Raw genomic sequence first — 16,170 nt, forward strand, 5'->3', positions numbered from 1 at the left:
CACGTCCAGCAAAACGACCTTTGACAGCCCATGTTCACAACAGCAGGCGACATTGGCTATCTGCTGTGTTATCCATAAGATGATGACAGTACGCGAATTACATACAGCTGCAGTAATGCGCTAACAGTTTGGTATAAATCTACACTATTTTAATAAATTTTTGATGAGCACATAGAACTTGAGGTTTTTCTCCGCGTCCTATACATTCGAAACGGTTAAAGATATCTATACCGTAAAGTCTCGTTTGTTTCTAACTTACTCAAAAAAGTGTCTATAAAAAATTTGTTTCTGTTATTAGGCATCATCCATTGTGTGTCTTTTCTTTTTATTAGCGACAGGATCATTGTCAGATGGGATGATCAAAAGGGTCGCTTGTGTGTGGATAGAAGATTCGTCGCTCTGAGCGAGGCCTGTCATGACACTCGCTTTCCGAGTACTTTTCTGTTGTAGGGTTGTATCAGTCACTTTAGTAAATTCGGGCAAGAGGAAGCGACAAGGTTTTTCCACAGAGATCATTGGCCACATCTCCGGTCGATGAAAGGACAATGACTTACTCCTAAAGCGCAACAAACTTTATCCAGCCTCAAAGGGATGTGGAACCCATTGAAAGGAAGGCGTCTCCTTTTGCCTCTTCTTCTACATAAGATCTCAGGGACGTGGTCAGATGGAGTCCAAATTCTCTCTCACTTTTTTCGAGAGAGCAATAAGTTCAAGTCATTTGCTTAGAGCTTATCGTGCAGATCATTTTTCTTGGAAATGGACTATAAACCAAACAACTGGAGATGATGCATTTCGTTCGATTCATTAAACCTACATGAATTTTCTTTCTTAAAGTTAGGTGCTAGAGAGTACAGCAGCCAATAGGGAGACAATGAAAGGATGAAAGCTGCACTTTCGATTTCCTACACTACTGTTACTGAGAATTCTTCAAGCATGTATGTAATCGCTTTTAAAGAAATGCTTAATGCACATATACACACACACACAAAAAATCTTATGCTTCATCATATTAAAAAAGTGTTGGGATGGAGGAAGCATAAATCTTTCCTCTCCTTTTGCAGTTCCATAGAGAAGGGCTCCTTTTTCTCTTTCTCGCTAGCCAGTATTGTTTAAGCTTTTTGTCTTTCTCTATATCGGTTTTTTCCTTGTTTAGTTTACAAAGGCTAAGCAGCTAAGGAGGGATCCTATTCTTTGCAATTATATGAAAAGATGAGTATATCCAATGGATCTAGTCCTAATACTCTTCCTTTTCCGATTAGCAGACTCTAAATATAGACAAATCTCGGTTACAGCAAATATTTATAAATGTATGTAGATAGACATAGAGAATAAGTTTAGCTTTTAACAACTCTCATTTCTTTGTCCTTTTCTTTCTTTCTTTTGGTCATTACAAAACAGAACCTTTGTAATCCCATACTTTGTTTTCTTTTCTCTTTTTGCTTGCAAAAACAAAAATAAAAGCTCGACCTATCTATCATTTACCCATAAAATTGCTGATCTATATTCACTAGGCGTGCCTTGGCTAATATGGATATTCAAAGCTTACTTTGTACTAATACTTATTCTTGCAATCACTTAATGAATACACCACCATCCTCATCAACAATACACGACAAGCGGGACCTTGTTGGTGATTATACGCTTTCCTCTTCTCACGTGAATGCTTCTTCGAAAGCTGTTCCAACAGTAGACTGTCATCAATCCATCACTTTATCCATACCTGAAAACGCTAGCGTATCTTCTTCCACTTTTACAGGCATAACCAACCCAACTGATCCCCTTGCTTTCGCAAAATTCAGTATTTCTAGCTTATCCAAAGATCATCAGCCTTCACAACAGCAAACGCGTACACCCTGGACTTCAAAAGAAGATGTCTTGTTAAAAAAGGGTTATTTGCAAGGTCTATCTTGGGCCATGATATCTGCCAAATATCTACCGCATCGATCACGAGGTTGCTGTTGGGGACGATTCAGAACGCTTCAAACCAAGTCTATTGAGAAAAAAGGATGGTCGGATGTGGAAGACCGTTTATTACTTACTGCCATTAAGAAGCATACAAGGTTATTCAAGCAAGCTTGGAGATCAGTATCTTTGGACATGGATCAAACCAGAGATTGGAAAGAGTGTGAAATTAGATCAACGCGTATCAAGCTTCATAATTCAGTGTTTGACACTGAACAACAGTAATCCGTTTGTATATAAAAAAATATATATATCACCCAGCATCTTATACTCCTCCTTATCACTATGACTATTTAACTCGTTTACTTGCCTGCAAAGAAACCATAGAAAAAAAAAAAAAAAAAAAGGAACCACTCTCATACCCCTTTCATGATCGGTCGTTTACGACTGATTTTATATATAACAAAAAGTAAAAAGAAACCCATCCCGTAAAGAGTGTGTATTGATATACACCTTTATTCAGTATCTCTAGAACAAAACTTTTATATTTTTTCCCTTTTCATCCATAATAATCTCTCATATTTCCTACATAGTAGTAAATGTAATAAAGGCTGATGCCTTATTTCTTCTCCTTTTTTGTTGATTTTTTTTTTTTTTGGGAGGAAAAGCAGCATAAAAGCTGGAAACGCATCAAAGCTCAGCAGCCAATGAACTTTTTGTAACTATTGGGTCTTTGTCAATGCAAAAAAGCGTAACGTGTCGTTTCTTTCTATATTTTCCCTTGAATTTGTGCAGCAATAGAAAAAGATGACAGTGCCTCCGTACAAGTTAGAATCCACTCTAAAGAACCACGATCAAGATGTAATATGAAGAACATTTTCAGGAACATTTAATCTATTCCGTAATCTAAACACAATTGTTTGTCTCCCTTCCATTTTCCGAATGGTGTCCCTTACCTGCGTTTAGGTAAAGGCTGTACTTGCCATTAACGACAATCTCATTGTATCGGCATCTCGAGATAAAACTGTACGATCTTGGTCTCGTGTCAATGCAAATACTTTTGTACAAGATAAAATCTATTTAGGACATGAACACTTTGTAAACGCCTTGACTTTTATACAACCTCAAGAAGCCTATCCTCAAGGTATGATAAGAAAGAAAATAGGAATTCTAACAAGAGAAAAAACTCACCCTATTGCCTTCCCTCGTTAGGTTTGATTGTCTCGAGTGGTTCCGATAAACTGATCCATGTGTATGCTCTTAATCGCCCAGATAAACCCATGTATACATTAGTGGGTCATGCTGGAAATGTGGTTGCTTTGGCGACGACACCCTCGGGCTATTTAGTGTCTGGCTCATGGGATAAGTAAAGTGATTGTGATAGAGAGAGAAAAAAAGAGTTAAGAAAAACTAAAACTGTGACATCCTTATTAGGAAGGCTATTGTATGGAAAGATTTTCAACAAGCTTATATATTGGAAGGACACGCTGAAGCTGTTTGGGATGTACTTGCTATTGATGATGATTTGATATTGACTGGTAAATATACTGCCCAAAACCAAACGAGAATGAGTCAACCCATCTCATATGCGTCTTATTAAAAAAAAAAAAAGCGTCTGCGGATGCGACGATCCGTTTGTGGAAGAATGGAAAGTTGGCTCATGTGTATCAAGGTCATACGCAAGCAGTAAGAGGGCTCGCTTTAGTGCCCAACGTTGGATTTGTGTCATGTTCGAATGATGGGTAAAGGATGGAGCACACACAACATCTACGCGCGGGATCATGAAGGAGGATCTTATCGGCAAATATAAAATAGTGTATTTAACCACCTTTGCTTTTTCGCATACATATGGATATAGATCTTTAAGAGTATGGACTTTGGAAGGACAGTGTATTCAACAATTAGAGGGACATACTTCGTTTGTGTATTCGGTCAAAGTGATGGATTCAGGCGAATTTGTTTCCTCTGGTGAAGATCGTACAGTGAGAATTTGGAAAGGTAAACGGGGGGAAAAAAAAAAGGGCAAAATTTTTCTACAGACATTTGAAAGAGAATAACATGGGGATGTGTCTATGGATAGATGGTCAATGTATTCAAACGTTGCAGCAACCTTGTATATCTGTCTGGACAGTGGATATCCTACCCAATCATGATATCGTTGTCGGAGGCAGTGATGCTGCTGTTCGTCTCTATACCCGTGAAGCAGAGCGTATGGCTCCTGTACAAACACAAAAGGAATTTGAAGAATTATTAGCCAATCAGGCCATTCCTTCGTAAGTAGACAAATTCGCGTTCAGTGCAAAGAATAGTATTTCTCATCTGACCTTGATAGAAATCAAATGGAAGACATCAATAAAGAAAAGCTACCTGGCCCAGAAGCCTTGAAAAGCCCAGGACAAAAGGAAGGGCAAGTGATCATGATAAAGACAGGAACATCGGTGGAGGCACATCAATGGAGTATGCAGAGTCAAAGCTGGCAGAAAATTGGCGAAGTCGTGGGCAGTAGTAAATCTTCCAAACAAACGTACGAAGGTCAAGAATATGATTATGTCTTTGATATTGATGTAGGTGCTGGCCCCAACGGAAACTTGAAACTACCCTACAATGTGACGCGTAAGTTTTTGTATTAAGTTTGTATTCAAAAAACGGTATACACTCACAATCACATCGAACCAAACCTTTCTTTTAGAAAATCCTTATGATGCGGCACAAAAATTCTTGTTAAAGCATGATCTACCTCCCTCTTATGTGGACCAGGTCACGGATTTCATTATCAAAAATACAGAAGGCGTAAAACTTGGTAGCGGTTATGCCGATCCGTTCACCGGTGCTAACCGATATACTCCACAAGCAGCCAGTCCAGCTTCTTCCGCGGGATCCTATATGGATCCATTCACAGGCGCAGGCTCTTACCGTCCAAATACAACTACGACATCTGCTTCGGCCTCTTACTCTGATCCATTTACGGGCGCTGGTTCTTATAGACCTGCAGGAAATGGAACACCATCGACACCACCCACACAACCCAAATTACTTCCTATTGTAAGTCACATTTGCTTTTCCTCCATGATTTTTTGGAATGATCATTCTCATGATAGTATCTTGTTAGAAAACATACTTGGCATTGAAACAAGCCAACCCTGATGCAGTACTCAACAAAATCCGTTCTGTCAACACAGAAATCGAGAACAGTCTGAGCGACGACGAACTGACTGCCTTGACGTCCATTGTATCTCACCTCAAAACATCCAGCAGCCAAGTAAAAGATGTGGCAGGGTTACAGGTCATTGTCAAAATGGTCAGCCAATGGCCCGTCCTTCAACGCTTCCCCGCGCTTGACTTGGTGCGTTTAATTGTATTGCATGCGCCTTTAGAACTTTCATCCGTTACACCACAGCATGACCTTTTGCTGTTCCTCAAGGACTATGGCGGTCTTTCCTCCAATGTGGCGGAACCTAATGAAACCAATGCTATGCTCGCTTATCGTGCACTCGCCAATGTGTTTCAACAAGAGGCAGGTCGACAACTTTTATGGGAGAAACGCGAGATGGTAGCAGAGATGATGCAAGTGGATGTCTCTGGTTTATACAAGAGCAAAAACTCTCGTTTAGCTGCAAGTACATTAGCCGTCAAGTAAGTAGGAACGCCATGCATGTTTTTGTGTTTTTCTGTGAAAATGAACTGACAGAGGATCTATTTTGTAGTTTTGCAGTTTTACTATGTACAAAAGCAGAGGATGAGATAGGATTAGGTTTTACTGGAACCTTGATCGAATTGTTAAAGGATGAACAAGAGGATGAGAATGTTTATAGATTCTTGATGGCACTGGGTACCCTGGTAATGTATCACCTACGTCTATCCATGTGTCTTGTGTACACGGAACTCACCATGTACTCCATTTCTGATAGGTGTCGCAATCCAATGGCTGCCGTGAGGTAGCTAAAATCATGGATGTTGCCATTGAAATCCAGCGTATAAAAAATGAAAAATCCAGTCAAGAGCGTATGCAAAAGGCAACATCAGAAATCCTTCAGTACTTGGCGTAGAAAACCTATAGTGTAGCTCGTTTCTATTCAGAAGAATCATTATCTCACACGCACATATACATATATACAAAAAAAAAAAAAAAAAAAAAGAAGATCGAGTTGACTACTCTCAACTGATGTTTGAAAAGCTTTGAAATTCACAAATCACTATGTATATTACGTTTTCCATGTCAATATGATTTTTTTTTTTTTTGAAAATCAGAAAAGTTGGTTGCTATATACAGTTTTGCGCGTCTTTATTGAGAATTGTTTTCGTGTAAATGATGTTGGTAGGATAAGGGGTAAAGGTAACAAAATTGGGTAATCAAGGGGGGGTTTGGCATTATGGAAGGAAGCAAAAAATGAAAAAGATGGATTGAGTTTGAAAGAGCGAGTGAGCTAGTTGTGCTTCAGGTTACTTAGAACTTGTTCGAATCTGCATAGAAAAAAGGAAAAGGTCAGTGACGTCGAGCGATAGAATGTTATCAAATATTTCATACCTCAGCATTCTTTGTTTGGCTTGATCTGCTTCAGACTTTACCAAAGCCGTCAGTGTCTCCCAGTCCAGCTTGAGAGTGTCGTGCTTGGTTTGCCAATCTTCTTTTGACTTGCGTTCATCTGCTGCTAAAGTTTGAAGCGACGCAACCTGTGTACGCAGCTCGCTCAGCTCGTTTGTTTGACTGTCCATTGCTTTTTGTTGTTGGTCTGCCAAGACAGACTTGTTGCTCAACTCCTTTTCCAATGTTTCTATACGTTTTTGCAGTGTATCGTTCTGGGTATCCAAATGGGTCATCTTTTCCATCTGTGCATCGATGGTCTTTTGCTGTGCCTCGAGTTGTTCGGTTTTCTCCCGCAGCTGCTTTTCAAGTTCTTCCACACGTTCTTCCGCCAGTGCAAACTTGTGCAGGGCATCGCTTTTGCTTTCCTCGAGTTCGCGAATGATATGTTGCTCTTCCATGATGAGATCTTTGAAATCTTGATGTTCTTCTTCCAGCTCGTTGTTCCGTGTCACGAGCTCCGTGATCACGTCATGCTGTTCTTTGAGTTCGTTTTCCAAAGCAGCAATCTTTTGTTCCTTTTCTCGTAGTTGGGTGTCGATGCGATAGGCAGCATTGAGGGGTTTTAGCTTGGCGTAGATTTTCCACCAGGGCCATTCCTTTAGGCTGATATAGATACGTGCATTTCGCTGAATGATACGGATGGCTTCTGTCTGTCGAGAAAACCTTGTTTGGTACTGACGCGACAAGAGTCCACGGCACATGGCTTGGAATTTTGTAATGTAGGCACTGAGTTTGTTGTCCCGAAGTTCTTCCAAGGTGGCAAGCTAAGGTAGGTCGATGGAAGGTGTGAATAAGAAAAGATGTGTCTACGTGTGTGTCTCTTTCACTTACCACAGACGCTTTGAAAAAGATTTTTGAAGTACCAATTTGATACTTGTCAGGCTCCAAATTCATTTCTTTGATGAGCATTTGACAGGCTGTTCTTCCATCGATAAAGGATTTACGATCGGAGAGTTCAGGGCAGAGGACTTGATATCTTTTTCTAAACTCATTAAAGGAAAGACGATTGGGAAAGCCCTTTCTACAAATACGAATACCTTCCAAAACACCATTGCACCTGAGCTGATCCAGCACGAGTTTTGTCTGAATTTCACCGGGATGTTTGCGATTATTCGGCAAAATGCAACGCACAAAATGAGGGTGGGTCATGTAAAGTGTGTTCATTAAGGAAAGGAGTTGTTGTTTATGACGCTGTCCGACGGTTCTAAAAGACCCACTGCCTTTTCTCAACTTGAGCATGTTGGAAAAGGAGGTGTTGAGAGGAGGGCCTCCGGAGGAAGAAAGGAGGGATGTGGCAGACGCGGGCCTGTTGCTGTGATGGTGGCTGCTTGACCCTAGACCAGACGTCTTTTCATCTCTCTGATCGGATAGATAATCTTCAAAGAGCTGAGCGACATGCTTTTGACTGGACTTTGCCAGCAAGCGTGTGACATCTTCGTTGAGAGGGTCTTTGTTTTTTTCAATCCAGCCATCGACCGAGTATTCTACATCGCCAGCATAGTGTTTCAATATAAAGCCGTCCTTGAAACGTGTACTTTTGTATTTGGCATCTTCTGGGTTTTCTTTATCGCAAAATTTGTTGAGTTTTTCCAAAAAACGCTGATCACTTCCCCTCGGTGCTACGCATTCTTCTTCCAAACAAGACAAAATACCCACAGGCTAGTCTCGTAGGATGGATGGAAGGTGTGAGCTTTTATTCAACCATTCTGTACCGTACTCCCGTTGTTACTTACGTTTGATTTTTCAATAAGATCAATGGTAGGTTGAAGGTCTTTACCAAAATCGATATAACTCCAATTAATCTTTTCTTTTTGATATTCCTCTTGTTCCAATTCAAACATGTTGTGGTTGAAAAATTGTTGGAGCTTTTCATTGGTATAATTGATACATAATTGTTCAAAACTATTGACCTAATCAACAGCCATTTGGCATCAATGTTTCTCTACCTTTGTAAGGACGCTGATCTCTAACCTACCTCGAATATTTCAAAACCTGCGATATCTAAAACACCGATGAAACCTAATTTATCTTTGGATTTTTGTCCGTCAATGGCTTTATTGATTCTTTCGACAAGATAAGCAAAGTTGCGTTCATAGAGCGTTTTGGCCAGCGCGTCGATACTGGCAATCACCTGCGCAGGAGACTTGGCTTGAGTGACCCAATCTCTACCGGCTTTAATCCGCGGTGCGAGTAAACTCTTTTTAAAGTCTTCTGCCGAGATACCTAAGAGATGACATAGACGTTCCACAGGAGCAATATCGCGAATGTCGGCGCGGTCGCGATAATCTGTGACGGAAATATTGCCGAGATGAAGAATGGCGGCCACCACTCGGAGTAAATCCAATTTTTCTTCTTTTTCGATGCCCATGATATCTAATGATTTCTAATGAACAGAGGATGACCATGAGTTTCACTTTAGATAAAAGAACATGGCTATGTGAATTTACCGATAGTTTTTGATATTCTTTTGCATCATCTACACCTTCAATTCTTCTATTTGAATTTTTGATAAAGTTGTAATCGTCCGCATCTCCTTCTAATAACAGTTGCTCTAAATTACAAAACAAAAAAGCAAACACATCAGTGGATTTGGAAGGGGAGGTGGCTGTTGCAAAACGGGCTTACGCTTCACTTCATGGTCAGCTTCCATTAATTGATAAAAAATATGATAATTTCGTTCTTTTGCAGTTTGTTGATGCACACGCGATTTCTCCAATAGATACCATTCAATATTAGCACCACAAATCTGAGCTCTATTGTTGAATTCAATACGAATAAATTTACCCTAAAATAAAGTCAAAAGGTTCAATGGGAGATCTATCCTATAGCAACCCCCCTCTTTGGTTTGGTGACACTTACAAATCTGGAAGAGTTATTATTACGGATGGTTTGTGCATTACCAAACGATTCAAGAATAGGATTGGCTTGCAAAATTTGACTTTGTAGTTTGGTAATGTGTTGTTCTGTCAATTTGGTCGAGGTGGAAGCAACAGCGGTAAGGTATTGAATCACAATCTTTGTATTTTCTGTTTTGCCTGCACCCGATTCACCACTAAAAAAAAAGGAAAATAGAGATGAGTGAGTCTCGATTATTCTTTTATAAGTTCATCCTGAACATTTACGTGATCAAGATGGATTGATTTTCTTTCTCTTGCACCATGTCATGATAGGCTTGATCTGCCACTGCATAAATGTGAGGAGGCATTTCGCCCCGTCTTCTGCCTTTGTAGGATTCAATGTATTGGTTGGTATAAATGGGCAAATGTCGGTATGGATTGACGGCCACCAAGAAAAGACCCGAGTAAGTCTATCAAAGGAAGTCAGTGACGTATAAAAATGTCGAGTAGGATTTAGATAAGTTGTCTTACATAAATATGATCTGATTTGTATCTCACGGTGAGGTTGTGGATGACGGAAGGTTCATTTAAATAGGTCAATTCAGCCATATCGTCCACCATGTCAAATTTGGGTGGGTTCATGGGTTGTATAAAGGAAGCGGGTACGGCAGCCGTCTAATAGAAGGGGGGTGTGTCAATAGGGGGGCTTTGATTCATATCCATGAGTGTCTCTCTCTATTTACCACGCCTGTTTCGTATTCTATTATCACTTTGTCCATGGATTCCTCTTTTATGACGTGTCCTTTGACATAGCCTTCTTTTTCATCTTGAATCCATACCCATTTTCTTTCATTAAATTTAGCTTGAGCTACTGCATCCAATACATCATCTAGTTTGGGTCGAATGAAAGTTTTCGAACCATAGCTGTGTATAAATGATCCACCTCCACTGCCATAATCTAATGCATGCAACTTTTTATGCTGAGGAGTGGTTGCTTCTGCTGCGACGGATGCTGTAGAAGATATGGTTGACATCATCCCTATTCACAGATAGAGTAAAGGGGGTGGTTATAAAAAAGTGAATTGTTGGTTTTTGTTAATATAAATAAATAAAAAGCAATCGAATATTGCCAAAATACACAATCGAATTTAATATGCAAATAAAAAAACATGTTCCCTTTATCTGCTATTTTGGGCAGATTTGTAAACATCCCATAAAAGGCAAATCTTCAGGTCCGAATTTTTTTGGTATTTTTTTTTTTTTTCAGTTTTTTTTTCAGTTTTTTATTTCAACAAAAGAAACTTCTTCTTCTAAATCTTTACGTAATTCTATGATAGTGGAAGGAGGACTATGCTGTCTTAAATTCACTTGAGCTTCTTTAAATACTTTGGCTGTCATCTCGTCCATGCCATAGGATTTGTTATAAACGACTTCTTTGACGCCTTGTTGAATAATCTTGATGGCACAGCCTAAACAAGGACATGTGTTACAATAAAGCACGACATGATGGCCGTCGCGTGCGACAGTACCCCGTCCTGCTTCGAGCAATGCATTTTCTTCTGCATGCATACACAAGCATCGGTCCAGGCTTGTGCCGCAAGGGGCGGCTTCGTTGCAGCGTCCACAGCCACCCTCATTGCAATTTCTCAAACCACGCGGTGTACCGTTATAACCCGTCGCGATAATGCGCAAATCTTTGACGAGAATGCATCCCACGCGTCGCTTCATACAGTTGGATCGTTTGGCAGCGAAATCCGCGAGATGCATAAAGTAGGTATCCCAGGACGGTCGTAATCGTTCCTTGTTGGTGAGATCCATTTTTTTCAGCGTGTCAAATAGTTCACATTTTTCTGTGGAGGCATTGGTAATAAACAAGTCAGAGGACACCATGATATTGTAGAGAGGTGTGTGGTGCGCTATTTCGGCTTGGTCTTGCGCCGATCGATTGTACTTTTCTCGATCATCTTCCATGATGAATTCTTCTAGTGAAAGAAGATGCTCTGGGGAACTAAATAGTTTTTGGGTTTTTTTTAGTTAAAAAATACTACCTCCATGAGATTATTATCAAAGATTCTCTACCTGTGAATGTACCGTTGATATCGAAGTGTAATAGGTGCGTCTACGGATACAAGCAAAAAAAAGGGACGTTTCCTGCCAACCCCAATGAAAATGACAACGATACGTGTTGTGGGCGCGTGAGTGGGTGACAAATTACTTTCGTGTTTAAACTTGTTTTATTTTTCATTTTTTCTTTTACTTGAATGTCCAAAGATCGCGACAGTCCATGTCGCAGGTAACAAAATCATTTTGCCATCGTTCAGTGACATAAAGCTGCATGTCCTCTCTATTGTTGAATCGGACGGCACGATCATAGAGTGCTTCGTAGTCGTTTCTCTTTTTTGAAGAGGTCAAACATAAGAATTGAAACCGATGCTGTTCTACCAAATAGTGAGCGATGGTATGTTTTCCGCTACTTCTGGGTCCAGTAATGCCAATGAACATGGTTGCAACTGATCAAAAAGGTACAAAACGAAGCAACTGATAACCAACGAGGGATTTGAGTCACAACGCGAGCGCCTAATTTTATTTTTTATTTTTTGTGTGTGATTTCAAAAAAAATTCAGAAACCCTTTTTTCATTTTTTCTTTCTTAAAGCAGCGCATTCATATTAACACTGAAAATGTCCAACACACCACAACAACCGCATTTAGGGCAATTGCCACAAATGTTTGCGCAATATTCACAAAGTATTGAACTTTTGAATAATAACCTCACTGTCATTAGAAGAAATCTGGAACGCACCGACATTTCCGACAAAGAAAGAGAACAATTACAAAAACAAGAACAAGATTTTCAAACGAAATTAACCACGTTACAAACACTTTTGAATAACTTGACGCCTCAACTTGTTGCGCAAAACTTACAACAACGTGTTTTAATGAGTCAGCAACAACAACAGCAACAGTCTATGGGATCACCTGCTCCTCATGCTGACACTATGGGTATACCCTCTAATCCAGGTTCACCTGCTTCTTTTAATCCACAACAACAACAACAGCAACCACCTTTGCCATTCAATGCCGGTCAATTAGCAGCTCAAGCGCTTGCAGCACAGCAACAACAACTTCGTAAAGTACATTCTTTTGGTTGAGTTTTTTTTTTTCTGGTTTCTTCGATCCATACTCATGCATTTGACTTTAGGTAATGTACAACAGCAGCAAACTCAACAACAACAACAACAAGTATTGAATAAACTGGGTTTAGCAGCGAATACAGCCATGAATCAGAATACAGTGACTCCTACGTCCACCGTCAATACAGCAAGTAATACAGCCTCTCCACAAACGGCCAATTTTGCTTCTCCCATGATGCAACCCTCACCCAATAACAGCACAATGCAGATGAAAGCCACGAATACAGGTGTACCCAATACGACACCTTCTACTGCTGCTACTACGAATACCACGAATGCTGGCAAGAATAATAATAATGCAACCATGTTTACTTTTTCATCTTCCACCTCCTCTTCCCATCCATCGCAACAACAACAACAACAACAACAACAGCTACAACAAACAACAGCACCTTTGAGTGGGCCTACAGTAACCACCACGCCGGGTGGATCTACAGCTGTAGCACCACCCTCTTCCAACAACAACAATAATAACACGCTTGCTCCTACTCCTTTAAAGCCTGCATCAGCACCTTCGTTGGATAGTGACGGTGTCCATCGTGTGTTGACAAAGAGAAAAATTCAAGAGTTAGTATCTCAAATAGATCCAGCAGAAAGACTCGAACCTGAAGTTGAAGATGTAAGTGACAAGAACTCAATGGATCTTACTTTTTAATAAAACTAAACCTTCCATCATTAGATTCTGTTAGAAATCGCAGATGAGTTTATTGAATCTGTCACTACATTTGCTTGTCAACTCGCAAAACATCGTAAATCCAATACATTAGAAGTAAAAGATGTTCAATTACATTTAGGTAAGGTGTTCTTTTACATTGTCATCGTTATCCATTGAACTTTTTTTATTCAATACAAAATTGATAAATGCAATAGAACGTAATTGGAATATTCGTATACCTGGGTTTGCAGCAGATGATATTCGACCTTTAAGAAAGACAAATACTTCCTCTAGTCATCAAGCAAAAGTACAAGCAGTGAATACTGCTAAAAGTCAACCAAGCAAGAAAGATCAGCATCATCACACGAGTAGTAATATGTAAAAAAAAAAAGACTATAATATTTATATTCTACAAAAGAAAAAAATAAAATAAAAAGAACTCGCAAAAAAATGCTTACCATGATGTCACCGCCGCGATTCCGATCCCGATGGTCCGGAATACTTTGTCCGAATGGGGAGGGGAAAAAAAGAGACATTAGGCAGTAAAATTCCAGAGATGGTGTGAGAGAGTGAATAAGGTGGAGTGAACCAAGGGCAAGCCTATAAACCATCCTCTTCTCTTTGTAGTGTAAAATGGTAAAGATAATAGATCATTCGTTATAGCAGCAAACAACCTCGGTTTCCATTACGCTTTTTTCTCTCTATGGCAAATGGATGTTGGATAAATGATGGAATCATCAATAGCAACTCGATAAGGATGGATGTTTGGATAAGCTTCATTATGGAAAAAAGACAACTCTTGACATTTTGAAAACAATGTCAGTGGAAAGCACCTTCAGCCAAAGAATTCACCTTTCTTATTGAGACAGCAACAAATAACCGAGTCAGTCTATTTTACTTAATGAGTTTATTCTACCACTCATACACTTTCATTCACTTTTAAGTCCTGTCCCTCCGCAGACATCCTCATCATCAGTTGACGCTGCACTCATTCACTTGACCACCTTTCACAAGCGAACGCACAGCCATCTCTACCTTTTTTTTTTCTTTGCAATCAACAAGTATCGATGAGAGAAATATGTGGCGGATAGAGAGAAAGAGACGGAATGGAATATCGAAAGCAGCTTATTCTATATTGACAGCTAGAATCTCGTGTCATTAACGCATCTTGCTTTTTTTTTTTTTGAACAGGGTATCGACCTTAAGAAGCACCACGTCAAGAACTCCAACCGTACTGCTCCCAAGTCTGACAACGTCTACTTGGCTTTGTTGGTCAAGGTAAAAAAAAAAAATGATAACATTGAATAATGTGGATGCATAGAGTTGGAAGGAAAATAATGGAGAATGACATGTTGATGAAATATATATATATATTTTCGTAGCTCTACCGCTTCCTTGCTCGTCGTACCGATGCTGAATTCAATAAGGTCGTCTTGAAGCGTCTCTTTATGTCTCGCATCAACCGTCCTCCTGTCACTGTCTCTCGTCTGGTCAAGAACAACAAGGAAGGCAAGACATTGGTTGTTGTTGGTTCCGTCACTGATGACTCCCGTCTCTTGGAAGTCCCCAAGCTCTCTGTTGCTGCTCTTCACTTCACCAAGACCGCCAAGGCTCGTATCTTGAAGGCTGGTGGTGAAGTCTTGACCTTGGATCAATTGGCTCTCCGTGCTCCTACTGGTTCCAACACCATCCTCGTCCGTGGTGCCAAGAATAACCGTGAAGCCGTCAAGCACTTTGGTATGGGTCCTCACAAGAACAAGAAGCCTTATGTTCGCTCCAAGGGACGTAAGTTTGAACGTGCTCGTGGTAAGCGTGCTTCTCGTGGTTTCAAGGTTTAAAAACTTTTTGTTTCCTTTCTTGCTCTTTTGTCTCCCCCCCTCTTCTTCGCTCCCTTTTTTATAATAAAATAAAATTAAAAGTTGTAAAGTTTGAAGGTGTAAGCTTACATAAAAGTCATGAAAGGACCTCTGTTCGTTTTTTTTTTGTCTTGAAAAAATATACGCGTTTTCCTTTGCATAAAGTAAAAATTCAATCCCCTCCCTACTCCACCCTTCTGAAACCATGCCCTGACATCCCCTTATTTTATTTTGCAAGCACAATGAAAAAATGAGCGGATATATTCTATTATCAAAAATGGTCAACCTTTATTCAACTTTATTATTCGTTTGATATTGAGTATAGTATGAGTAAAGATGGTATCATGGAATTAGGTTTTGTACACGTTTAGGGCTTCTGGCTGTTGTTGCTTCTCTTTTCGAATTCATTCAACTTGGCTCTCAATTCGTTTGTATCCTTTTCTTGTTGTGCTAATTTATCTCTTAATTGTTTTAGCAAATCACTATCATGAGAGCGAGCCCAACGACTTTCTTCAGCCTTTTCCTTTTCACTAAAGCCAGTTTTAGCTCCTGTTGTTGCACCTTCAGAACGAGCCGTTTTTGCCATATGTAAACCGCATTGTCTCAACACATTAGGAACCGCCACAGAACGAGTAGAAGAACGTAGAGAGACTTGAGAAATCATGATGGTTATTGGTTTGTCTGTTTGGATGATGAAAAGATAAAGAAAATGGGGAAAATAGGAATAAAGCTTTATAAAAATAGTTTTGGGATTTATTTATTTTCCTTTGTGAATGGAAAGGAAAAATAATATTACCATATTTTGACGTCAATGCGTCACACGAAAAACTAAATTCAAGAGCTATTACAGTATTGATTAAGGTTGAAGTGTACCCTGTTGAAATCTTATTTGTCTCAGTGTGCATGGAACTTATAACTGGTAAAGGCAGTAAATCTGAATTGTTTCTCAGATTGTTAAGCGAATTGGAGGTCAGAACATGACAATTAGGTCAGCCAAATTACAGCCAACTATTGAAATGACTATTGTTTTCTTAATTAGAGTGCCAATCCGAAAATGTCTTTCATAATCCAACTTGTAAACGTGCGTAAATCGAGCAATAGCATATTGAATGATATTTATTGCAGCGGTATAATATCCTCTT

The 16,170-nt window shown here is 39.7% G+C and overlaps 7 protein-coding genes across 7 annotated transcripts; 4 read left to right on the forward strand and 3 right to left on the reverse strand.

Moving 5' to 3' along the window:
• Positions 1-1,287: 1,287 nt before the first annotated feature.
• On the forward strand, positions 1,288-2,308 carry BDF20DRAFT_891859 (uncharacterized protein). The gene has a single exon (XM_053082275.1). The coding sequence runs from the start codon at positions 1,528-1,530 to the stop codon at positions 2,185-2,187; it is 660 nt and encodes a 219-aa protein (XP_052932087.1). The 5' UTR covers positions 1,288-1,527; the 3' UTR covers positions 2,188-2,308.
• Positions 2,309-2,534: 226 nt separating this feature from the next.
• On the forward strand, positions 2,535-6,040 carry BDF20DRAFT_891863 (phospholipase A-2-activating protein). Its single transcript, XM_053082276.1, has 11 exons — positions 2,535-2,763; positions 2,869-3,046; positions 3,115-3,268; positions 3,337-3,440; positions 3,515-3,644; positions 3,761-3,900; positions 3,983-4,175; positions 4,235-4,515; positions 4,592-4,944; positions 5,012-5,535; positions 5,607-6,040. Exons 1-11 carry the CDS (start codon positions 2,710-2,712, stop codon positions 5,839-5,841), a joined length of 2,346 nt encoding a protein of 781 aa, XP_052932088.1. The 5' UTR covers positions 2,535-2,709; the 3' UTR covers positions 5,842-6,040.
• A 614-nt stretch (positions 6,041-6,654) lies between these two features.
• On the reverse strand, positions 6,655-10,181 carry BDF20DRAFT_795165 (Myh11 protein; the record flags this gene model as incomplete). Its single annotated transcript, XM_053076256.1, has 11 exons — positions 6,655-7,251; positions 7,319-7,712; positions 7,821-8,146; positions 8,221-8,397; positions 8,463-8,870; positions 8,935-9,038; positions 9,113-9,272; positions 9,347-9,539; positions 9,610-9,794; positions 9,856-9,999; positions 10,071-10,181. Coding segments are annotated over 11 exons (2,799 nt in total), but the record flags the coding sequence as incomplete, so codon positions are not given.
• Positions 10,182-10,559: 378 nt separating this feature from the next.
• BDF20DRAFT_891872 (cytidine deaminase-like protein) lies at positions 10,560-11,911 on the reverse strand. The gene is made up of 3 exons (XM_053082277.1): positions 11,582-11,911; positions 11,404-11,475; positions 10,560-11,332 (listed from the first exon to the last, which is right to left on the reverse strand). The coding sequence occupies exons 1-3, from the start codon at positions 11,824-11,826 to the stop codon at positions 10,600-10,602; spliced, it is 1,050 nt and encodes a 349-aa protein (XP_052932090.1). The 5' UTR covers positions 11,827-11,911; the 3' UTR covers positions 10,560-10,599.
• BDF20DRAFT_891874 (transcription initiation factor TFIID subunit A-domain-containing protein) lies at positions 11,910-13,628 on the forward strand. The gene is made up of 4 exons (XM_053082278.1): positions 11,910-12,452; positions 12,526-13,136; positions 13,197-13,311; positions 13,388-13,628. Exons 1-4 carry the CDS (start codon positions 12,005-12,007, stop codon positions 13,552-13,554), a joined length of 1,341 nt encoding a protein of 446 aa, XP_052932091.1. The 5' UTR covers positions 11,910-12,004; the 3' UTR covers positions 13,555-13,628.
• A 13-nt stretch (positions 13,629-13,641) lies between these two features.
• BDF20DRAFT_891876 (60S ribosomal protein L18-B) lies at positions 13,642-15,223 on the forward strand. The gene is made up of 3 exons (XM_053082279.1): positions 13,642-13,808; positions 14,364-14,450; positions 14,555-15,223. Exons 1-3 carry the CDS (start codon positions 13,806-13,808, stop codon positions 15,008-15,010), a joined length of 546 nt encoding a protein of 181 aa, XP_052932092.1. The 5' UTR covers positions 13,642-13,805; the 3' UTR covers positions 15,011-15,223.
• A 14-nt stretch (positions 15,224-15,237) lies between these two features.
• BDF20DRAFT_891878 (uncharacterized protein) lies at positions 15,238-15,740 on the reverse strand. Its single transcript, XM_053082280.1, has one exon. The coding sequence runs from the start codon at positions 15,690-15,692 to the stop codon at positions 15,396-15,398; it is 297 nt and encodes a 98-aa protein (XP_052932093.1). The 5' UTR covers positions 15,693-15,740; the 3' UTR covers positions 15,238-15,395.
• Positions 15,741-16,170: the final 430 nt, after the last annotated feature.

Source organism: Mycotypha africana, assembly GCF_025528875.1.
Source record: "Mycotypha africana strain NRRL 2978 chromosome Unknown BDF20scaffold_11, whole genome shotgun sequence".
NCBI lineage: Eukaryota > Fungi > Mucoromycota > Mucoromycetes > Mucorales > Mycotyphaceae > Mycotypha > Mycotypha africana.